General features: G+C 47.3%; 1 protein-coding gene across 3 annotated transcripts in view; it reads left to right on the forward strand.

Moving 5' to 3' along the window:
• The window catches only part of NBAS (NBAS subunit of NRZ tethering complex), a 3,456,930-nt gene that overhangs the window by 368,360 nt on the left and 3,071,347 nt on the right, over positions 1-17,223 (forward strand). For all 3 annotated transcript variants that reach the window (XM_069605942.1, XM_069605943.1, XM_069605944.1), the window contains exons 8-9: positions 11,074-11,207; positions 11,644-11,742. In XM_069605942.1, the coding sequence (XP_069462043.1) occupies positions 11,074-11,207; positions 11,644-11,742 (233 nt within the window). The remainder of the gene's footprint in view (positions 1-11,073; positions 11,208-11,643; positions 11,743-17,223) is intronic.

Below are 17,223 nucleotides of genomic sequence, written 5' to 3' on the forward strand. Positions count from 1 at the left end.
CCTTATTGTGGCCATTTCTCTTTCAAATTCTGTGGATTTATCAGGCGAGGCTTCCAGTCGTTTGATCTTCTCCTCCCCGACCCTCTAGTTCTTCCTTGAGCGTCCTCCTGATCCAGCCGGCACTGGCTATGACTTCCCCCCCTTACTACAGCTTTCAGGGCTTCCCAGATAGTACTCCATCTGTTCACACTTCTTACGTTGTTATCCATGTATTCCACAATTGTGTCGCAAAGCTCCTCTTTGAACGCACCGTCCGTTAGGGCGTCCTCCACATCGGTGTGGGGGGCCTGGGGCCTTTCGGTTTCCAAACCATAAGGAGCGGGGGGTGGTCGGATATGGGTCTGCCTAGGTAGGAGGCAGATTCAGTTTGAGGGAGGTGTGCTCTGTCTATCAGCAGGTAGTCTATACGGGTGTAAACCTCATGCAGGGACAAGTAGTACGAGAATTCCCTACCTTCAGGATGCAGGTTCCTCCACACCTCACACAAGTACGGTTCTTGTATGGTTTTCCGTAGGGTGGAAGAAAGTTGGTTGGTTGGAGGAGCAGATCTGTTGAGAGCAGGGTCACTGACGCAGTTGAAGTCGCCTCCCCGTATGAAGAAGCAGTCTCTGTAGGGGGCTAGCTTCGATTGAAGTTTGGCGAGGTACGTGTTGACCAAGCACACTTCTTTCTGTTCGATACATCCTCAGAGTATGAGGTACCTGCCCTCAGGGTCCGCCTCCTTTGACCAGAGTTTGAAAGGCACCTTGCCGCTTATCCATGTTTGGACTCCCCTGGCATATTTGGAGTACGTTGTTCCAAAGCCCTGACCGCCCCACCAGTCGGGGATACGAGAGTCGACCTCTGCAGTGAGGAGTGTTTCCTGGAGCATTGCAATGGAAACATGCTTCGGTCTCAAAAAGGATTTTATTCTGTTTCTGCGCATGTAGGACCCCATTCCCCTGACGTTCCACGTCAATATCTTGATGTTGGCTGCCATGTTTGCAGAGTTGGACCCCTGGCCCGTTGTGATGTGCCCCTCGGCTCCATAAAGTAATTGTGTTGAGGACTACTGGACCCCTTGACCTTTGAGAACAAAACTAACCAAACTTGTCCAAGTGGACCAACTGCACCAGTCGTGCAGTTTACTGCTTTGTTCGGGTGCCCCCGCTCTGCCAAGGCCTTTCCAGGTCATCTTGAGCAGGTGTAATGCGTCATCAACGTGCTGTCGCGAGTCTGTTCGCTGGGGGTTGTTTTAGGTCGGATTGGTGGGCCGACTCCCTCCTGTCTTGTGTTATGTAAACCATGGTTACGTTGCGCCGTCCGTTCGTTGTTGGGTGATCCTGTACTGTAGACTTGGCGGGCGAGGCACGGTGTCTTCTCCTCGCCGTCCGCCAGGTTATTGTGCTCTAGCCACATAGTGGCTGTCGCCGGAGATTCCCGAAAGATTGCTCTGCCTTTGTATATTATCTTGATTCTCGAAGGATACATTAGCATGTATTTGATATTTAACTGGCGCAGTCTGGCCTTAATTGGCACAAAAGAATTCCTTGCCCTTTGTGCTAAAGGCGTATAGTCAGGGTAGATGGCGATCTTGGCATTGCCTCTTTTGATTTCCCCGCCTTCCCGGGAGAAGCGCAGGATGATTTCCCTGTCTTGGAAGTTCAGAACTTTGGCTATCATGGGGAGTGGGCAAGATCCCGGTGGTGGCTTCTGCAAGGTCCGGTGTGCTCGCTCGACTGCGAAACCGTGTGAGAGGTGGGCATCGCCTATTTCTTGCTGTAGGAGGGTTTCTATGAAGTTGGTGGGTTTGGGACCTCCCATTCCCTCGGGAATTCCAAGAAGGCGCACGTTATTGCATCTGGAGGGCCCTTCGGCATCTTCAGCTCTTTCTTCCAAGAACGTTGCGTTTCTCAAGCTCTTGGACTCTCCCTAGTATGTCTTTGAGGGACTCAGCTGGCTCCTTCTGCGCTGCTTCCGTGGTGGACACGCGATCTGTGAGGTTGCGTAGGTCTTGTTGCAACAACATCATGTCTGCCTTCACCACCCCGATTTTGGTGTCTATGAAGGAGCGTAACCCACTGACCTCCAAGATTTGGTTGTCCTTATCTTTCTCCACAGATGCTGTGGGACCGGGGTCGGGTTCCTTGGCCCATTGGTCCAAGTCTTTGGGTTTGCCTGTTGTGAAGGACTCCATAATGGTATTCTTAGTTTTGCCCTTGATGTTCGGCATAGCTACTTGTAGTGCACCGGCTCGTCTGCTGGGTGGGGTGATCTCTCCGACACTTGGGATCCAGTCGAAGGTCCAGTCGCCAATCGTGAGTCACAGGTGACTGCTGTGTAGAGAGCGCCCATGTGCAGTAGTGGGTTGACACTAGGTTCTCCTGGAGGCTGAGGAGGGAGGTAGTTGGCAGATGGGGAGTAACTACAGGTTAGCTTCCGCAATATGGCATAGTGCCTTCGGTCCTTGTGCGGGGAGCTCGTTGCAGCGTCTCTGTGCTTCCTTCTGTAGCGTGTGCCCCAAGGAAGGGGAAAGTGGACCCCAGGGGGTTCAGTGTGTCCCTGCCTGGTACAGTGGAGGAACACTAGCAGGGGCCGAGCCCACCGGGCCAGCACAGTGATCCGAGCTCTGTACCGCTCTGTGGGTCTGGGCTGCGTTCTTTGTGGTTGTAGGGGCCTGCTGGCTGCTGTAGCGGCTTGGCAGCAGGGGGCCAAGCGGCCTGAGGACCGCCGTGTCCCAGGTGCGTGCAGTTTAAGAGCAAGGCACCGCGGATCGGATGTGCTGCTGTGGGAGACACCAAGCCGAGGCCAGCGGTGAGGGTAGCAGGCTGCCAGATCCCAGGTGGCGCTGCTCGGTAATGTAGAGTTCCTTACTATCTGTTGATATGCAGAAGCAGCTTGTAGGTGGAGGAGTCCATCAAGACTTGCATGTGATGATGGGGTTTAACGGGTGCCCATCTTGAGGTGTGCCGAGCGCGCAACGTGTGCGCAGAGCTGTTTGATGCAGTGATTTTCTCTGCCGGTATATGGTGCGTTGATGGGCGCAGGCAGCAGCGTGGAGCCTGTGAAAGTTGTGGTGGCTCTGGAGCAGCGGGCAAACAGCTGTTAAGAGCGCTCGGGTTAAATGTCAGGTGAGCGAGGCAGCAACCAAGATGTATTTGTGGGGCCATGCTTACTGTAAACTGTCCACGGTCCCAGGAGCGACGGGCTTCCTTGTTGGGCCGTCTGGTGAGCGGGTCCAGTGTGCGCGAGGAGGGGAGGTGGCCGATGATGCTGACGGGGCGCTCTGGGTGGGTGAGGAGCCCGACCCTGACAGTGTATACTGATCTTCCAGGGGTGCCGATGCGCTACACCGCTTGGCGCACTCGGCCTGTGTCGAGAGCAGACGCTGGACCGGGCCTCCGGCCCCTCCTCTTCCCACTGGCCGGGTGCCGGCGGCAAACTCTGGGTAGATAATGCCCGCGGGGGCACAGTAGGGGAAGGGGGTGCCAACACTGGGATTCCGGGGCCGAGACACAGACCCGGCCTGGGCCTCTCGCCTTGGGTCGCGGTGTGCCGCTGCTCTCTCTTTACGGCCCCTCCTGCCTCCGGGGTTTAGAGCCGGAGCACGGCCGCCATCTTTGGACACGGAGGGGCCGAGTTTCAGAAGCCGTGTTCTTTGGAAGCCAGCTCCAGTTTTCTCCCTAAATTGCAGTCGGGGGTGCAGGATCAGGTGCTCCAGATAGGCATATGGTTATATCTGTTGTAAAATGAGGTTAGCCGTATTTGTGAGGATCGATGACAGGATGAAGGCAGGAGCTTGGCAAGGACACGTCCTTAGTCCATGGACCCAAGCCACGCCCCCTACCCTAAGGAATCCCCATACAATGTGCGCCATACATCCTTAAGCGTCAAGGCCCCTATTCTAGCTAACAGGGCTTTCATCGGCGACACCTTACCAATGTAGATTCGGGCACTCCAATCCATTTGCAGGTCCCATGCCAAATTACAATCACCCATCAGTAGAATGTGTCTAGGGCTCCCAGTACCGTTCTAATGAAACCATCTTGTCCTGAATTTGGCACGTAGACCGAGGCCAAAGTTACGTTGAACATTCCCACACTAAATTTGACAAAGATATATCTACCCCCTTTGTCTCCCTTTGTGTCCAGAATACATTGGTTTGGCATGTGTCTAAATGCTATTACAGTGCCCTCAGTTTTCCCCTCAGCGTTCAACTGGTAGATAATCGGATATCCCTTCAGTTTCTGCTTAAATCTGTCGTTATTAAGCACATGTGTTTCGTGAAAGGCTAAAAGTGTTCCTCTGTTCGATAATGCTCAGTTTTCTTCCATTTGATCAGGGAATTTAGACCCTGTACTTTAGGAGTCAAGGTTTTGAACTATGCGCAAGTGTAAAAGCCCTCCCCTTGTCCCCAGAGACCCAGGCCCCTGTAGCCCGTGCCGTTCTCTCTGTGTCTGTCGGAGACTTCCCGGTACCCTCCACTGCTATGCCCATGACCTGTATGTGTTCCCCTGTCTGGATCCCTCCCTCCCGTTCCCTACTGGATTCAAGTGACCAAAGGGCCCCCCACCCTTCGGTCTCTTGCCAATCTCCCACCCTAAACACAACCTAAACTGTATTGTCACCCCGTTGTCCCCATAGGCTGACCATTTCACTCTTCGTCTACCAAGCCTGCCCTCCTACCTCTCTGTATTGGTCTCCGGGGTTGTGCACTTACAAACAGCCCTGTGATGTCTCCAAGTCAACATGGGAGTCCCCCTCTCTGAGCCTTTCTCCCCACTTACATCCATTCCCATGGTCTCCTCCATGGGGGGAGCGAGGTAGCCCTGGTTCCCGCGGGCTGAGAGTCCTCTTCGTTAAGATGGAGGCTGGCCTCCACCTCTTCAAATTTAGGTATGCGATGTTGCTGCCCCTCCCAAGTGAACGAGATGCCAAAGGAAATGTCCATTTGCATTTTGTCTTCTTTTGTATTAGAAATCTGACTACGGGGCCCATCGCCTGTCGTTTAATTAGCATAGATTGGGCAAGGTCCTGAAACAACTGGATCTCCGTGCCATTCACTTTTGTTGGCCCAGTGGTTCTTGAAGCAAAGAGAATTATTTCTTTCTGGCTATATTTGGAGAGGTCCACCAGAACATCCTGTGACCTGGCCCCCGGCTCCCTCTTTTTGGGCTCACCCGGTGGATCCGGTCAATTGGTATCACTGTTTCCTGGTCCTCTCCAATGATGTCCCTAAAGATACTTAGAACTGTCTCCTTCACGTCTTTAGCCTCAATGATCTCCGAGAGATTCTTTATATGAATATTCGCTCTCCTCAACCTGTTCTCCAAGTCTTCACACTGTAGTTCAGGTCAGGCTTGTTCAACATGCGGGCCGCAATACGGCCCTCCAGGCAGTTTTCTGTGGCCTGTGTATCTTAAACTAAAATGTTAACATTGCACTGCAGTTTCCAGCCTTTGTCCCTCCTTCTAGGCCCAAAACAGCTTTCTGTTGGCTGCTGTTCTGCTGAGTAAGGGGGTGGGAGCAACTCTTTGACCTCACTGCTTGCCTGGTAGAACGCACTACGGAGGGTCCAGTGCCGGATTGGAAAACTTCATTAATAATGGGAGTAGCAGGTAAGTGGCTGATCTGCAAGTACCTTTGTATGCCCTCCTCTTTTTAAGCAAACCCGCCACCCATTGCACGAGTGGCAAAGAGACAAATCACAGCATTAATTTGCTGGTTCCTCGAAGTGTCACTCTGGTTCGGCAATCTCTGTGCAGCTTTCGTTCACCAGCTTTTCCTCTCCACTGCGCGCAGTTCCCCTGTAACCCAGCCCCGAACATGGCTTTGTGCACCTGGAGTCACTAAGTGCTATCAGTCAGCAGAAGCCCTTTGCCAGCCTCACTGCTTGTGTTGCTCAGAATGAATTGGGTTAATTGACACTCACTGTCTTTATTTTTTCAACGTTATTGTAAGACTGTAACAATATTGCAGAAAAAAAGAAAATACAATAAACACATCTTTCCCCCCATTTGAATTGCAAACACTTAGCTTTGCGAGACATAAGGAGAGGCTTGCTGCTTCACAAAGCTGTGCACAGGTTTTGGGATCTATTTTTCTAACCTAGGTAGTCATAGGAACTGAGGTTGGTCTGTGGCCCACACACATATACATCTATTTATATATATGTATGTATGTGTTCTAGCAAGCAAAGTCTGAGTGGAAGTAGACGTAGATTAGAACCACACATCAAGGGAAAGCCCACCTGCCTGTGTCGAAACAGGAGTTCCTTTATTATTCAGGCAGTGTCCAGGAGCCCCAGGCAATATATAATAGTGCAGAGGTAAGAGCACTATCCTTTTACTCTGGGTTTATCTGCGTTAGCATCTAGCTGACAGAGCAATTACTAATTTTTCAGTGGCAGTTTCGTCTTTCAGCTCCCCTCTGGCTGTCTGCCCCATGAGATTAAGAGAATTCCTTTGTATCCGTTCTTATTCAAGTAACCCAAGGGTGCCCTGAACTGACAACTTGTATATTACACGTCAAACATTGTATCACTATGGCCACTGTTCTACATGTGAAAATCCAGAACGTGTTACACAACCTAGTCCCCGGGAATTCCGTACTCGGGTGGCCAGGGACAGGCCATCGCTTTTGGATCCTGATTCTGGGACTGGACAAGCGAGGGAGGATCACCTGGGTAGGGGGTCCTCGGAGTGGGAAAGAAGCACCTGATTGTGAGACATGGTATCCCCCTTTCCCAACAGCCCATCTAACCCATGTCCCTACCTATTTTATGAGAAACTACAGCTCCCATAATTCCTCCCCTTTTCACACTGACAACACTACTGAGTCGAGGAAGATGAGGAATGAGGCCAGGAAGAGGACCTCTAATGACTTGCAATGGCGCTGTCCCTTTAATGAAATCAGGCAGAATCGGGCATGTAATCCTAGCCACTTGTTAACACTCCCTGTCAGGATAAAAGGTGGCGCGCACAGGCACACTCTAAGCAAGGCTTGGTACAAGAGCAAGCAGCTCTTCCGAAGCTAATGCGAACCAGGCTATCGGAGTTGGAAGGCCAAGGGTCTGATCGGCCCTTGCGGATAACGAGAGGGAGCCAGGCGAGAATTCCATACTTTCGGAAAGCCGTAAGCGTTCCAAGACTGAAAGCGATTCAGAAGAAAGGATATTCCTTCAAAGTGCTTCAAGGTGGCCTGGTTCCCTCCCAGGTGAACACCGAAGTCGGGAGGAGCAGAGGAGGTATTGGTAACGGCCCTGAGTGCTACATGAAAGGCATTGAAGAAATAATCCCTATTATCTATTATCACGACCAGTGAGTTATCAAAGGCAACAAAGGCCCGGTTTGTGTTAAAGGCAAATTAAACTGTAACAAGATTTGAAGAGTTGAAGGTTGCACGTCTGCCAATAAAGGCGTAATAGAAAAGATAATTGCTATGATGAGAGTATACAAAGTAACAGTGGTCCTGCAAGGCGGAATCGCACATTCGAAAGTCTCTGTAAAATGTTTGAAGTTGAGATAAAGCGGGAAATGAAGGCAAGAAAGTAACTGCACTCCTGAATGAAAGTTGATTGAGTGGAAAACCAAAGTATATGAACTTTAAGCACGCCAAGAGGACAAAGTAAAGAAATGATAATTCCAAGGAACTACAAGTACCAAAAAGCATTGGTGTTGAAAGTTAATGAAGATTGTCAAATTGTTTAAAGAGGGGTCAAAGTGGTCATGCAGAGGTCTACGTAAAACATTGCAGTTTCAAAAGTCTTTGACAGTAAAAGTAAAGTAAGATAAAAGTTGTATGAAACGAAACTTGGGGAAGGGGGGACCCCCACAAAGAGAAAAGAGGGTTTGAGCCCGGCGGAGGGAGACTCGGGTGAGAAGTGAAATTACAAATGTTTGTGAAAAGAAAGACAGGCTCGAGTACGGGGGACGGAAGCCTGCTCTGAACTGTGGTAAAGTACAAGTTAAGGGTTGTACAGCGCATTTGTGGCAAGGTGGACAAAGCCTTAAGAACTTGTTGAACTGTCAAAAGCTTGACGCCTAAGCCTGAACTGTTGAATTGTACTAGTAAGCCAAAGTGTGCCGGATTGATAGAACTGTGCCAACCACCTATCAGTTTCTATCCTTTTAAGAAACTCTTGAGACCCTGTACCTCTGAACGTGGGGAACGGAGTTGTTACCTAAGCCATTCTGACATTTCTTTTAAGACACTTTTTTCCTTTTTATATTCCCTGTTCCTTTACACATTTGTCATTTGAGAAGGAGGGTAAGGTTCGTTTTTATTTTAGTATAGGCCTTTTTATTTTTACTAGACTGACTTGGACTTGTTTGGTATTTGTTTAATGGTCGAGATTATATATATATATTACTATGAGGGAGACTTCTATTTTAATAGTGCCATACAGTGTGACCCGAATCAACTCTATGAAATTCTAATTTTGGCAGAAAAGGCACATTGAGATAATTTTGCCCCGGTGGTGAAGCCGGGATTTGGCACCATTTTGCACCTTAGACACTTGACCACGTATCTAGCCAGCGCTACCTGGGAGAAATATGTAATTATAATAAGCCACCTTGACAAATATATATAACTCGTTTGTAGCTTTACTCTCACGATCTTGAACAGAATCAAAAGGCAAATCTGTGTCGGGGTAAAACATAGATGACCTTTAGGTTTTGTAAGTGTACTTTGAAGTTTAAAGACACCCAGCAAATTGGACTGTGCGAGAAAGTCACCCGGTGTTACAGGCAACATCAATCATGCTTTTACATGCTTTTGCAGGACAATGCTGGCATAAATTGGGCACAGCCAGCATAAACCTATTTCTGCAGAGGCATATATTGGGCACAACCAGCATGAAAATGTGTTATGTCGGTGGCAGTGCTGGCTTACACTGTGGACACATTGATCATTTAAATGTGTTGTGTTGTAAAATGTTCTTGTGTGCTGTTGGCGATATGGAATTTTAATGAAGGGTCCCCCAGAGATACTCACTGCCACTGACACCAAAAGCTATCTTTGGTACTGGATGGCACATCACTGCATGTGATGCTATTTTGTCAAAGGTCACACAATATCACTTTCTAATGTGATACTTCTTTGGGTGAGGTCGTTGAATTTGGCTCACCAGCCCACTGGGTGACAAAGTTAATGCTTCGGCCCCACATTCCAAAAGTTTGGACAAGCCTGTTCTATGTTCGGCTCCACCCTGGAAAGATTTCCTAGTATCTAATTTTTCCTGGCGTCATTCGCTAGATCCTGGAGGGCATTCTCCTTGGCGTCTGTGCGTGCTTCCAAGTTGGCAGTATTCCCTTTTATCTCCTGCAGGGCCTGCTTCATGTCAGTTTTCAACTCTGCAAACTGTAGTTGTAGGGATGCCGTCAGTTTATCTTGGAGGTCACTGAAGCATTGTTTCGGGTTGTCCCCATTCATTGCCATGTTGAGAGAACTGACTGCATCGGTGGAATGCCCTGTGTCCCCTCTGGACTTAAGTGGATCGCTTGCTCACTTTCTTGATGCCAGAACCGCTGAACGCTGCCTGCTGTTTTTGGGGCATTTGTGCAGGAGTAGACCCTTCTTTTCTCTTGCTTCTGGTTATTGAACCCCCCGAACCCCCTGACAGACCCTCAATTTTGCACCTTCAGGTGCTCTCTTCCACGGAATGCACCAATCAGGGGGAGGACACTGCTGAGCAATCTATAAAAGGAGGGTGAGCCCCCACTTTTCCTCTGCTCTCTGGTCTGTAATCCCTGCTCTGCTGCGTTACGTGGGGCCTGTACTCCTCTCCCACTGTCCACCTGGGAGACTGCTGTCAGCCCTCCCCATAATGCACCGGTGCTGGGGCCCGTATTGCCTTGGGCACCCAAGTCAAACTCCTTCACCAGGTTCTCCCCCTGCTGGCGGACCGCGTCCCCACCACTGACCTTACTCGGGCCCGTCGCCAATGTCTTGTTGCAGGCTGTTGCCAGTATCTGCGCTCCTTATTGCCGCAGAAGGGTCCGCCTGCACGGACCCGTCCCATATCTGCTAGCTTCTCCTTTACTCCCGCCGGCACAGCGGGCCGTCCTCGCCTATGCCCAAGAACCCCTCTGTTAGCTGTCTCGCTCTTCCTCGGATGAGAGAGAGTTGGTTTGCTGCACCGGGGATGCCTGGGGCCACCTCCTTTTGCCTCGGGGCCCACGGTCAATGCATTGCCGGATGGGGGCTCTACACGTTTATCTCCCTCCACGAGTATTCTTCTGATCATGGCAAATTCTGGGCGGCCGACCAGGAGATGCTCTAGACTCCACCTTGGGCTGTGGGCTTCCCGCTGCCTCTGTTGCTGCGGGCCTCGACTGCCTCTGCCATCCTACGCCTCCACAAAGCTATCACCGCCCAAACCCTCTGATTAGGTCTGCAGCTCTCTGACTTCTTGACTGACTTGTTTCGGTTGCGCTATGTTGATGCGCTTTACTGAAACTGGCCTCGGATAAACGGAGCACTGGCGCTCACGTCCTACCTGCGCCGGCAGCCATCTTTGAATCTTGAGAATGCACTTTTAAATGACTATTTTAATTTTTTATAACCTGAAGACCTAATTTTAAATTCAGTATTGAAATATAAGTTCCTAACCTGAATTAGGTTGATAAGGCTCGCAAAGATGTGTTTTTACATTGGCAGTACATCTGTTGAAGGAGTTTTTATGTGTTTTAATGTATTTGTATTTACATTTTTTACTTTTATGGAAGCAAATCCTTCTGAAATACTTCCATAGGGGGTGGCATTTCCACGCATTCTACTGGCACCGGCTAACTATTTCCTGGTGTTAAATTCTGACCTTTCAGTAAGAATCCAGTGCATCTGCACCAGAATGAAAATCAGTGGCCCTCATTACGAGGTTGGATGTAAACGTGCCGCATTTAGCAATTTTTTTACAACTTATTTCCTGCTCTGGGTGTTCAAAAATAAGCCCCATATTGTCTAATAAATGTTATGCATGTTGCAGGGACCCTTGTGGTGTCTCGTTAATCAGGATTTCAGATGCAGTTCCTGTCCTGCGCACAATCTATTATGTTAGTTTATACCTTGCTCTGCTTTCTTTTTTCATTTTAGGCGACCAGTTTTCCCGGTGATCTGAGCTATGCCGTTGCTGGCTTGATTTTTCTCGAGTACAAAGCAAGCGCCCAGTGGTCAGCAGAACTCTTAGTGACTAACTACCGGGGACAACTAAAAAGCTATCTTGTCAGGTACTGTAAAAGGAACATTAAAACATGATTAGTCTTTGCTCTTTAAAAACAAAAACGTATTAGATTTAAGACCGGTTTTAGTTTTGCATCTGGTAAACGCAAAAAGAAAGTTTTACAAATGTACACTGTGATGATGAAGGTAGAAGGTGCATATGTGGGAATTCAATGGGTATTATTTCATGAACCCTGATCGAACATTACAAGGAGCGGGTTCTAACTTCTGATATAGGGTTTTGCTGTCTTATGGCGCTGTATCCTATTCTAGTTTGCTCAATGACAGTGGCAATGCTATCTTGTTCCCTCCTTTGGTGGGGTAATGGTTTTGGAATTGAACCTTTTGAAGGAAGGTGCATACAAAAATACATATATTTATATATTTGTTTCAAATTCATACATGCACAAAGTCATATCTAACATTTTCTTATCAATTTTCCAGTGTCGGAACTAACCAAAGCTTCCAGGAGAGTCATAATTTCAACTTCAGCAGCCATTATTCATATGGGATAACTTCAGTAGTTTATCATCCAGGGCACAGGTAACAAATTGCTACTCCAGGAACAATAACTAGAACATCCCTGTTTTTCATTTATTTTATTTCAATTTTTTATTTATTATTCATGACCAATAGACAACACATTAATTCAATGTATGTAAAGCATATTTGCCTGTTTCATCTGATCCTATTTATGTAATTATCATATTGTTTTCGCGAAAGGACTAAACATAGCGCAGGAATCCAGCATGAATACAATTATGGAAAACCCGTTTTAAATCATATAGATGAACAATACCTAGGATGAGAATATGCTGTACCCTAAAGCGGTGGTCCTACTTGGACAATACCACATGACTAGTTATTCCCACTGACCTATGACTTCATACTAATGTTCTGACTTAATACTGAGACCGCCTTTATTTGCAAGTTCAGACCCGTTCCACGTGCATGTGGCACAACCAAGTGGTTGGTGCATTATTGCAGAATGTGTCCGGTTTCTGTGTTAATGGCTATTGCGGTGCTGGCCACCTCTTCAGTCAGGTGTGTGAGCACTGTTTTGGGCAATGTTAGGTAGACTTTCCATTTTTATGCCAAATCTCCTCCACCTGCGAGACCCCCAGCACTGTTTGCTGGACTTGTGGTTTTTATGTCTATGCTCCTGGGCGAGTGGGATCCCTTTCTTTTACTCTGGCTATGGGAGTCATTTTTGTGTCTCGCCATACTTTATTTTCGGAGTCATGCTTTCTTCCAACTTTATAGGCATCTGTAATTTATTTTTGCCGCACACTGCACTTTATGTGCAGTGTTGCTGAGAATCCCCTTTGGCTCCCTTTTCATTTTATTTTATTCTCCATGTAAGAACACATGTTCTCATGGGTAGAGGGATACTTGATATCCTTTCTACATTATATATTGTGAGATCAGCACACACCACCTTATGTGGAGTGCTAACGGGTTACACCCTATCCGTTACAGAGACCAGCGGAGCAGACCACTGCAGGCAGCATCTACACCCTATTGGAAGCATTATAAAGGTTAAGAAGCACAACTCCAATCCAAGGATAAAGAATTGTTTTTCTGAATAAACAAAGGGGATTAGATCTCTTAGTGCAGCCAGAAAGGTTATATGTAAGCTGCTGGACATCGTTCAATCATTTAGTTAGACTATTTAGACAGGAGAAAGGTGATAGATTGGCCTTGAAGAAGATCTGTGTTCTGTGAGGTCGAAACACGTGTTGGCAGGAGCATATTAATCACCAATTGAAATAAAATTTGAGCATGAAGAATCTGTTGAAAACTCTCATTAGCGAAATATTGGCAAGAAAACTGATACCTATTGATAAAATTGTATATTAAGGAGAAGATTGATTAATGGTCTGTGCGCAGTGGTTGATCCAATACCTTGACTGTTGTTATTCCTCAATATAGCTGGTGGCAGTGGATGTGTTCTACCAACATTTGTGTCGTTTTTACTCGCAGGCTGTGCTCACAGCCGCGGTAATGCACAGAAGGGTCACCAAAATGGTGACAGTTTAATTTGTTCACCATTTCTTGGTTGCTTGCCCTTTCTTGGTCCTTCTTCTGCCATGCTGAGTGCGGGGGGAGGTCCCGGTTTAACTTTTGTCTTTGGCGGGAATCCTGCTAAGGTGCCAGTGTGTCTTTTAAGGACAGGATGCAGGGGAGGATCCCAACACACTGCTGGTCTTTGTCTTCTAGCATGCCTGCCTGGAACCAGTTCCAACTGGGAGCCTGGCTGTCCTTCCCCAAAGTTTGAATGTAGCATGAATGGTGATTGGCTGGATTTCTGGTTAAGAGGCTGGATTCCTGGTGCACACAAGAGACTCGACCACTGGTACTAAATCTGAAGAGGAAGAAAAGAAGAAGACACCTGCAGCTACTTCCAGTGACCGGGGATGCCTGCTGAGTGACCGCTACAGTGCTGGCCCTTTCTTCCATGTGACGGAGGATCTCCGAAGAAGACTCCTTCCTTTGGGCTGGTGGGCATAATCAGCTTTGAGACTACCTGCATTGTGAGCCATCCCATGGCGACCTTCCTGGGCTGCAAACTGCCAATACCCTGGGACCTGTGACCATCATGCAATGCCTCATCTTTAGAAGCCTGAATCCTCCCGAAACTTTGGTGGACTCCTTGTGGACCTCCAGAGGCAAGATTCCACTCGTTGAAGTTCCCTCACCAAGAGTGCTGGACTGAGAAAGTGAGACAAATTGATCAGGAGAGAACCGTTCTTCATCTGGTATCCTGAAAAGGGCACCAAAACTACAGAGCCGGGAGAAGCTATGAAAAAGCCTTTGCTGGGAGCCTTTCCACTCGACTGCTGCTACAAAATTCCTTCCTGTGTCTCTTCTTTTGTCAGAAGACCAAGAATTTGGTGATGGGTCCTGTAGCTGCTGCATTGTGAGGGCGTCCACATGCATCATCTACTTCACTGCTAAGGTACTGAGAGACTTGAGGTAATACTTACCCAGGGTTGTTCTGCCGCTCCTGTGTGGCTAGGGAAGTGATTTGCACGTTTGGGCGTTCACCCAGTCCTAACGCTGGTGCACATTCAGGGAGTCCTCTACGAAGTCCCTGAACCCAATTTTACATACACAAGCTTAGTTATAATACTTGTTACAGAAGAATCCTCTGGAACTCTGACTTTTCTACATCTTGTGCCTTATCCTGTTCTGCCTACCACAGGCCTCTAATGTCCAGCGTCCCCTTCTGACTCTGAGACAATCTTATACCTAGATAGGGAAGGACTGCTAAAGCCTAAAGCCTAAGGCCTTTCTAAAGAAAGTATTACACTTGTTGAAAAGTATTTACCTGCTTATATTGGTCTTGTAACTTCATTTTATTCCTGAAACAGAATATTCTACAAAGTTTACTACAAAGAATTGCATTGGTTTTCTCCGGCTCTGGTGTGCCCGGGAAGCCGCTGAACCTCAGAAGAGATATATAGAGAACCGGGGAAGGCCACGGAAAACTACAGAAGCAGAACCACAGAAGCAACCACTGCTCATGGGAGACCCACAAGCAACTGGAGGGGGTGGTGTGAGAAACCTGAGGGTGTTCTCACTCCTAAAAACCCCTGGATCCTCTTCTCAGGTGGCCAGGGAAAGGCCATCACTCTTGCATAGCGACCCTGGGGGTGGAGAAGCGAGGAAGGATCACCTGGATCCTTGGAGGGTCCTCTGAGTCTGGGAGTGGGGTGCCCTTAGGTGAGACATGGTACCCCTCTTTCCGTAATTGTGACCAACCTGAAACTTCCCCAGTCTATATGGGGTATTGTAGGACCTCTACCCTCGTTTCCTCACATTTAACATCTGAAAGTACTGGTACGAGGAAGAGGAGACTAAGAGTGATGAACACTATCTTTTCACCCTTTATGTACTGAGACGAGGATGATGCTTGTAAAGCATTGGTCTTCAAACATTTTTGGCCTGGACCCCCCTGAGCAAAATGTGGGCAGGCCGAGCCCCTCCAAAAAATGCCAAATGGACAGTAAGTTAAAATGTCTATGGACTATTGCGCACTGTCGCCGCACTCTGCCCCCACTATAGTCCCTGGGCTCTCCCCACCCTGCTCTTGGCACTGTCCCATGCCCCCCACTCCCCTCCATCCTGCTCTTACCACAGTTCCTGGGCTCCCCCCACCTTGCTCCCAGCACATTCCGAGGGCCAGTGGCAGCCAATGTTGCCTCTAAGCTGTGCGCATGTGCGCTTGCCCAACTTCCTTCTGGGTGCCGCTCAGAAGAATGTCATCAGCGCACACAGACAATTCCCACCTCTTCAAAAAGATTTAATAATGCACAAGGCACAGCAGATACCTAATATTTGCTTTCTCTCAAAATTAAGCTAAATTATTTGAACTAGTATTGACATTCTAGTCTAGCGTATTTACATTGCCCTACTATGCAAGCTTGACCTTAAAAGCCCGCAAACCCTAAAAGTAGAATACATCCACAATAGGTTAAAAACTAATATGAAAATGTTACTGCATGAACAGAAGATATAATTAAGAGATGTTTGCACACATTAAGCAAATTATCTCCCCTCCCTACCCATGACTCTTATACCTGACTCTACCACACTTATACCTTATGACTCGAATTTCCACCGCAGGCCTCATTCACATATTACCAGACAACCTTGACTCTGCCTACCTCTGCTCTACAAAAGGTTACCAGACTTGTACCTACATCCACTTGTTTTATGTTTCTAATGTGAATGACGGTTAAGCACATGAATTTCTGTTACTCATGGCGCTGTAGCAAAAGCGGACCCAGACTACTTAGCCCAACTGTCAGCTCAAATATCAGATATTGATTGAAAGTAACCAGGCTACTTGAATGTGTAACCTCATCCCATGATTCCTATTCTTTGCACATGTGTCACACAAGACTTTGAAGCGGCCCCCCTTGCAAGTTAATGCATTCTAAAACTCAAATATAAGTTTCCCCTCGAAGGATTTTTTGTAGGCAAATGTGTCTACTTTATAAGAAGAGAGATTGCAATATCATTTACCTGTTCTGCAAGGGGTAATGGGTACGGATTATGCCTGGCAAAATTTGTATTTAGTATTAGGGCAATGGATATACAGATTACTAGAATGCTTTTCACACAATCTGCCACCTTTCCAAGTTTTCAAAGTTCCATGGGGCATAGACCTTAACAAATGATATGCTAACTCGCTGCTATGCAAAAATAGTTTCACTGAGCATTTTTATAATCCTACCCAACAATGTAAAGCTGGGGTATTTGGCAAACAATCTAACATACACTTCATAGTAACTGTGCCCTTACAGATTCATGGCATTTTCGTAAACTGCATATTATATCATGGTGAGCATCCCCATGTATCTTGTCAAACTGATAAAAGCAAATTTACTAAAAGGGGTCCTTAGTTAAAGAAGAAAGCACTCAATCTGTTGTACCTATGAACATTGCTGCTATTGACTTAAAAGGCAAATATATATGATTTTCTTCACCAGGCGAAACCTCAGTAAGACTCTAGTGGAATTGTTTCTAGGCTGCGGTGAGAAAGGGTGGCCAAAACTGTAAACTGTATTATGTATCCTGTCATATCACAGGGTTACAAGGAGGGCTCTGATATGATGTTACTCCCTACTACAAATCAAATGATTTTTCAGGGTGTAAGAAAGTAAATAGCTTTGCCAGTAGGGATATTTCATGTTTAATAAAATATGTTCTTTCCCCTTAAAATTCCTTTTGAGATTGGGCAGTAGTATTATTTGCATTTCTACCAATGCCACTGCTCTGAGAGTCACTGATAAAAAAAAATATCAGTGGAACTTTGTGGGTAAAAGCAGGGGGTAGGTTTCTATGTGTTCATGGTTTCCCATTTCTGTTGGAAACATTTTTCTGTTTTATGGAGTAACAAGGGATTGTGTATATGCCTCTTAGCTGTAAGGCTGATTTTCAGAAAATATCACAGCTCACAGGACGACGTAATGTGGATAGCAAGGCAGAGGCCCAAGAATTCTGATCATCATATTC

Source organism: Ambystoma mexicanum, chromosome 4p, assembly GCF_040938575.1.
Source record: "Ambystoma mexicanum isolate Mex_15411 chromosome 4p, UKY_AmexF1_1, whole genome shotgun sequence".
Lineage (NCBI taxonomy): Eukaryota > Metazoa > Chordata > Amphibia > Caudata > Ambystomatidae > Ambystoma > Ambystoma mexicanum.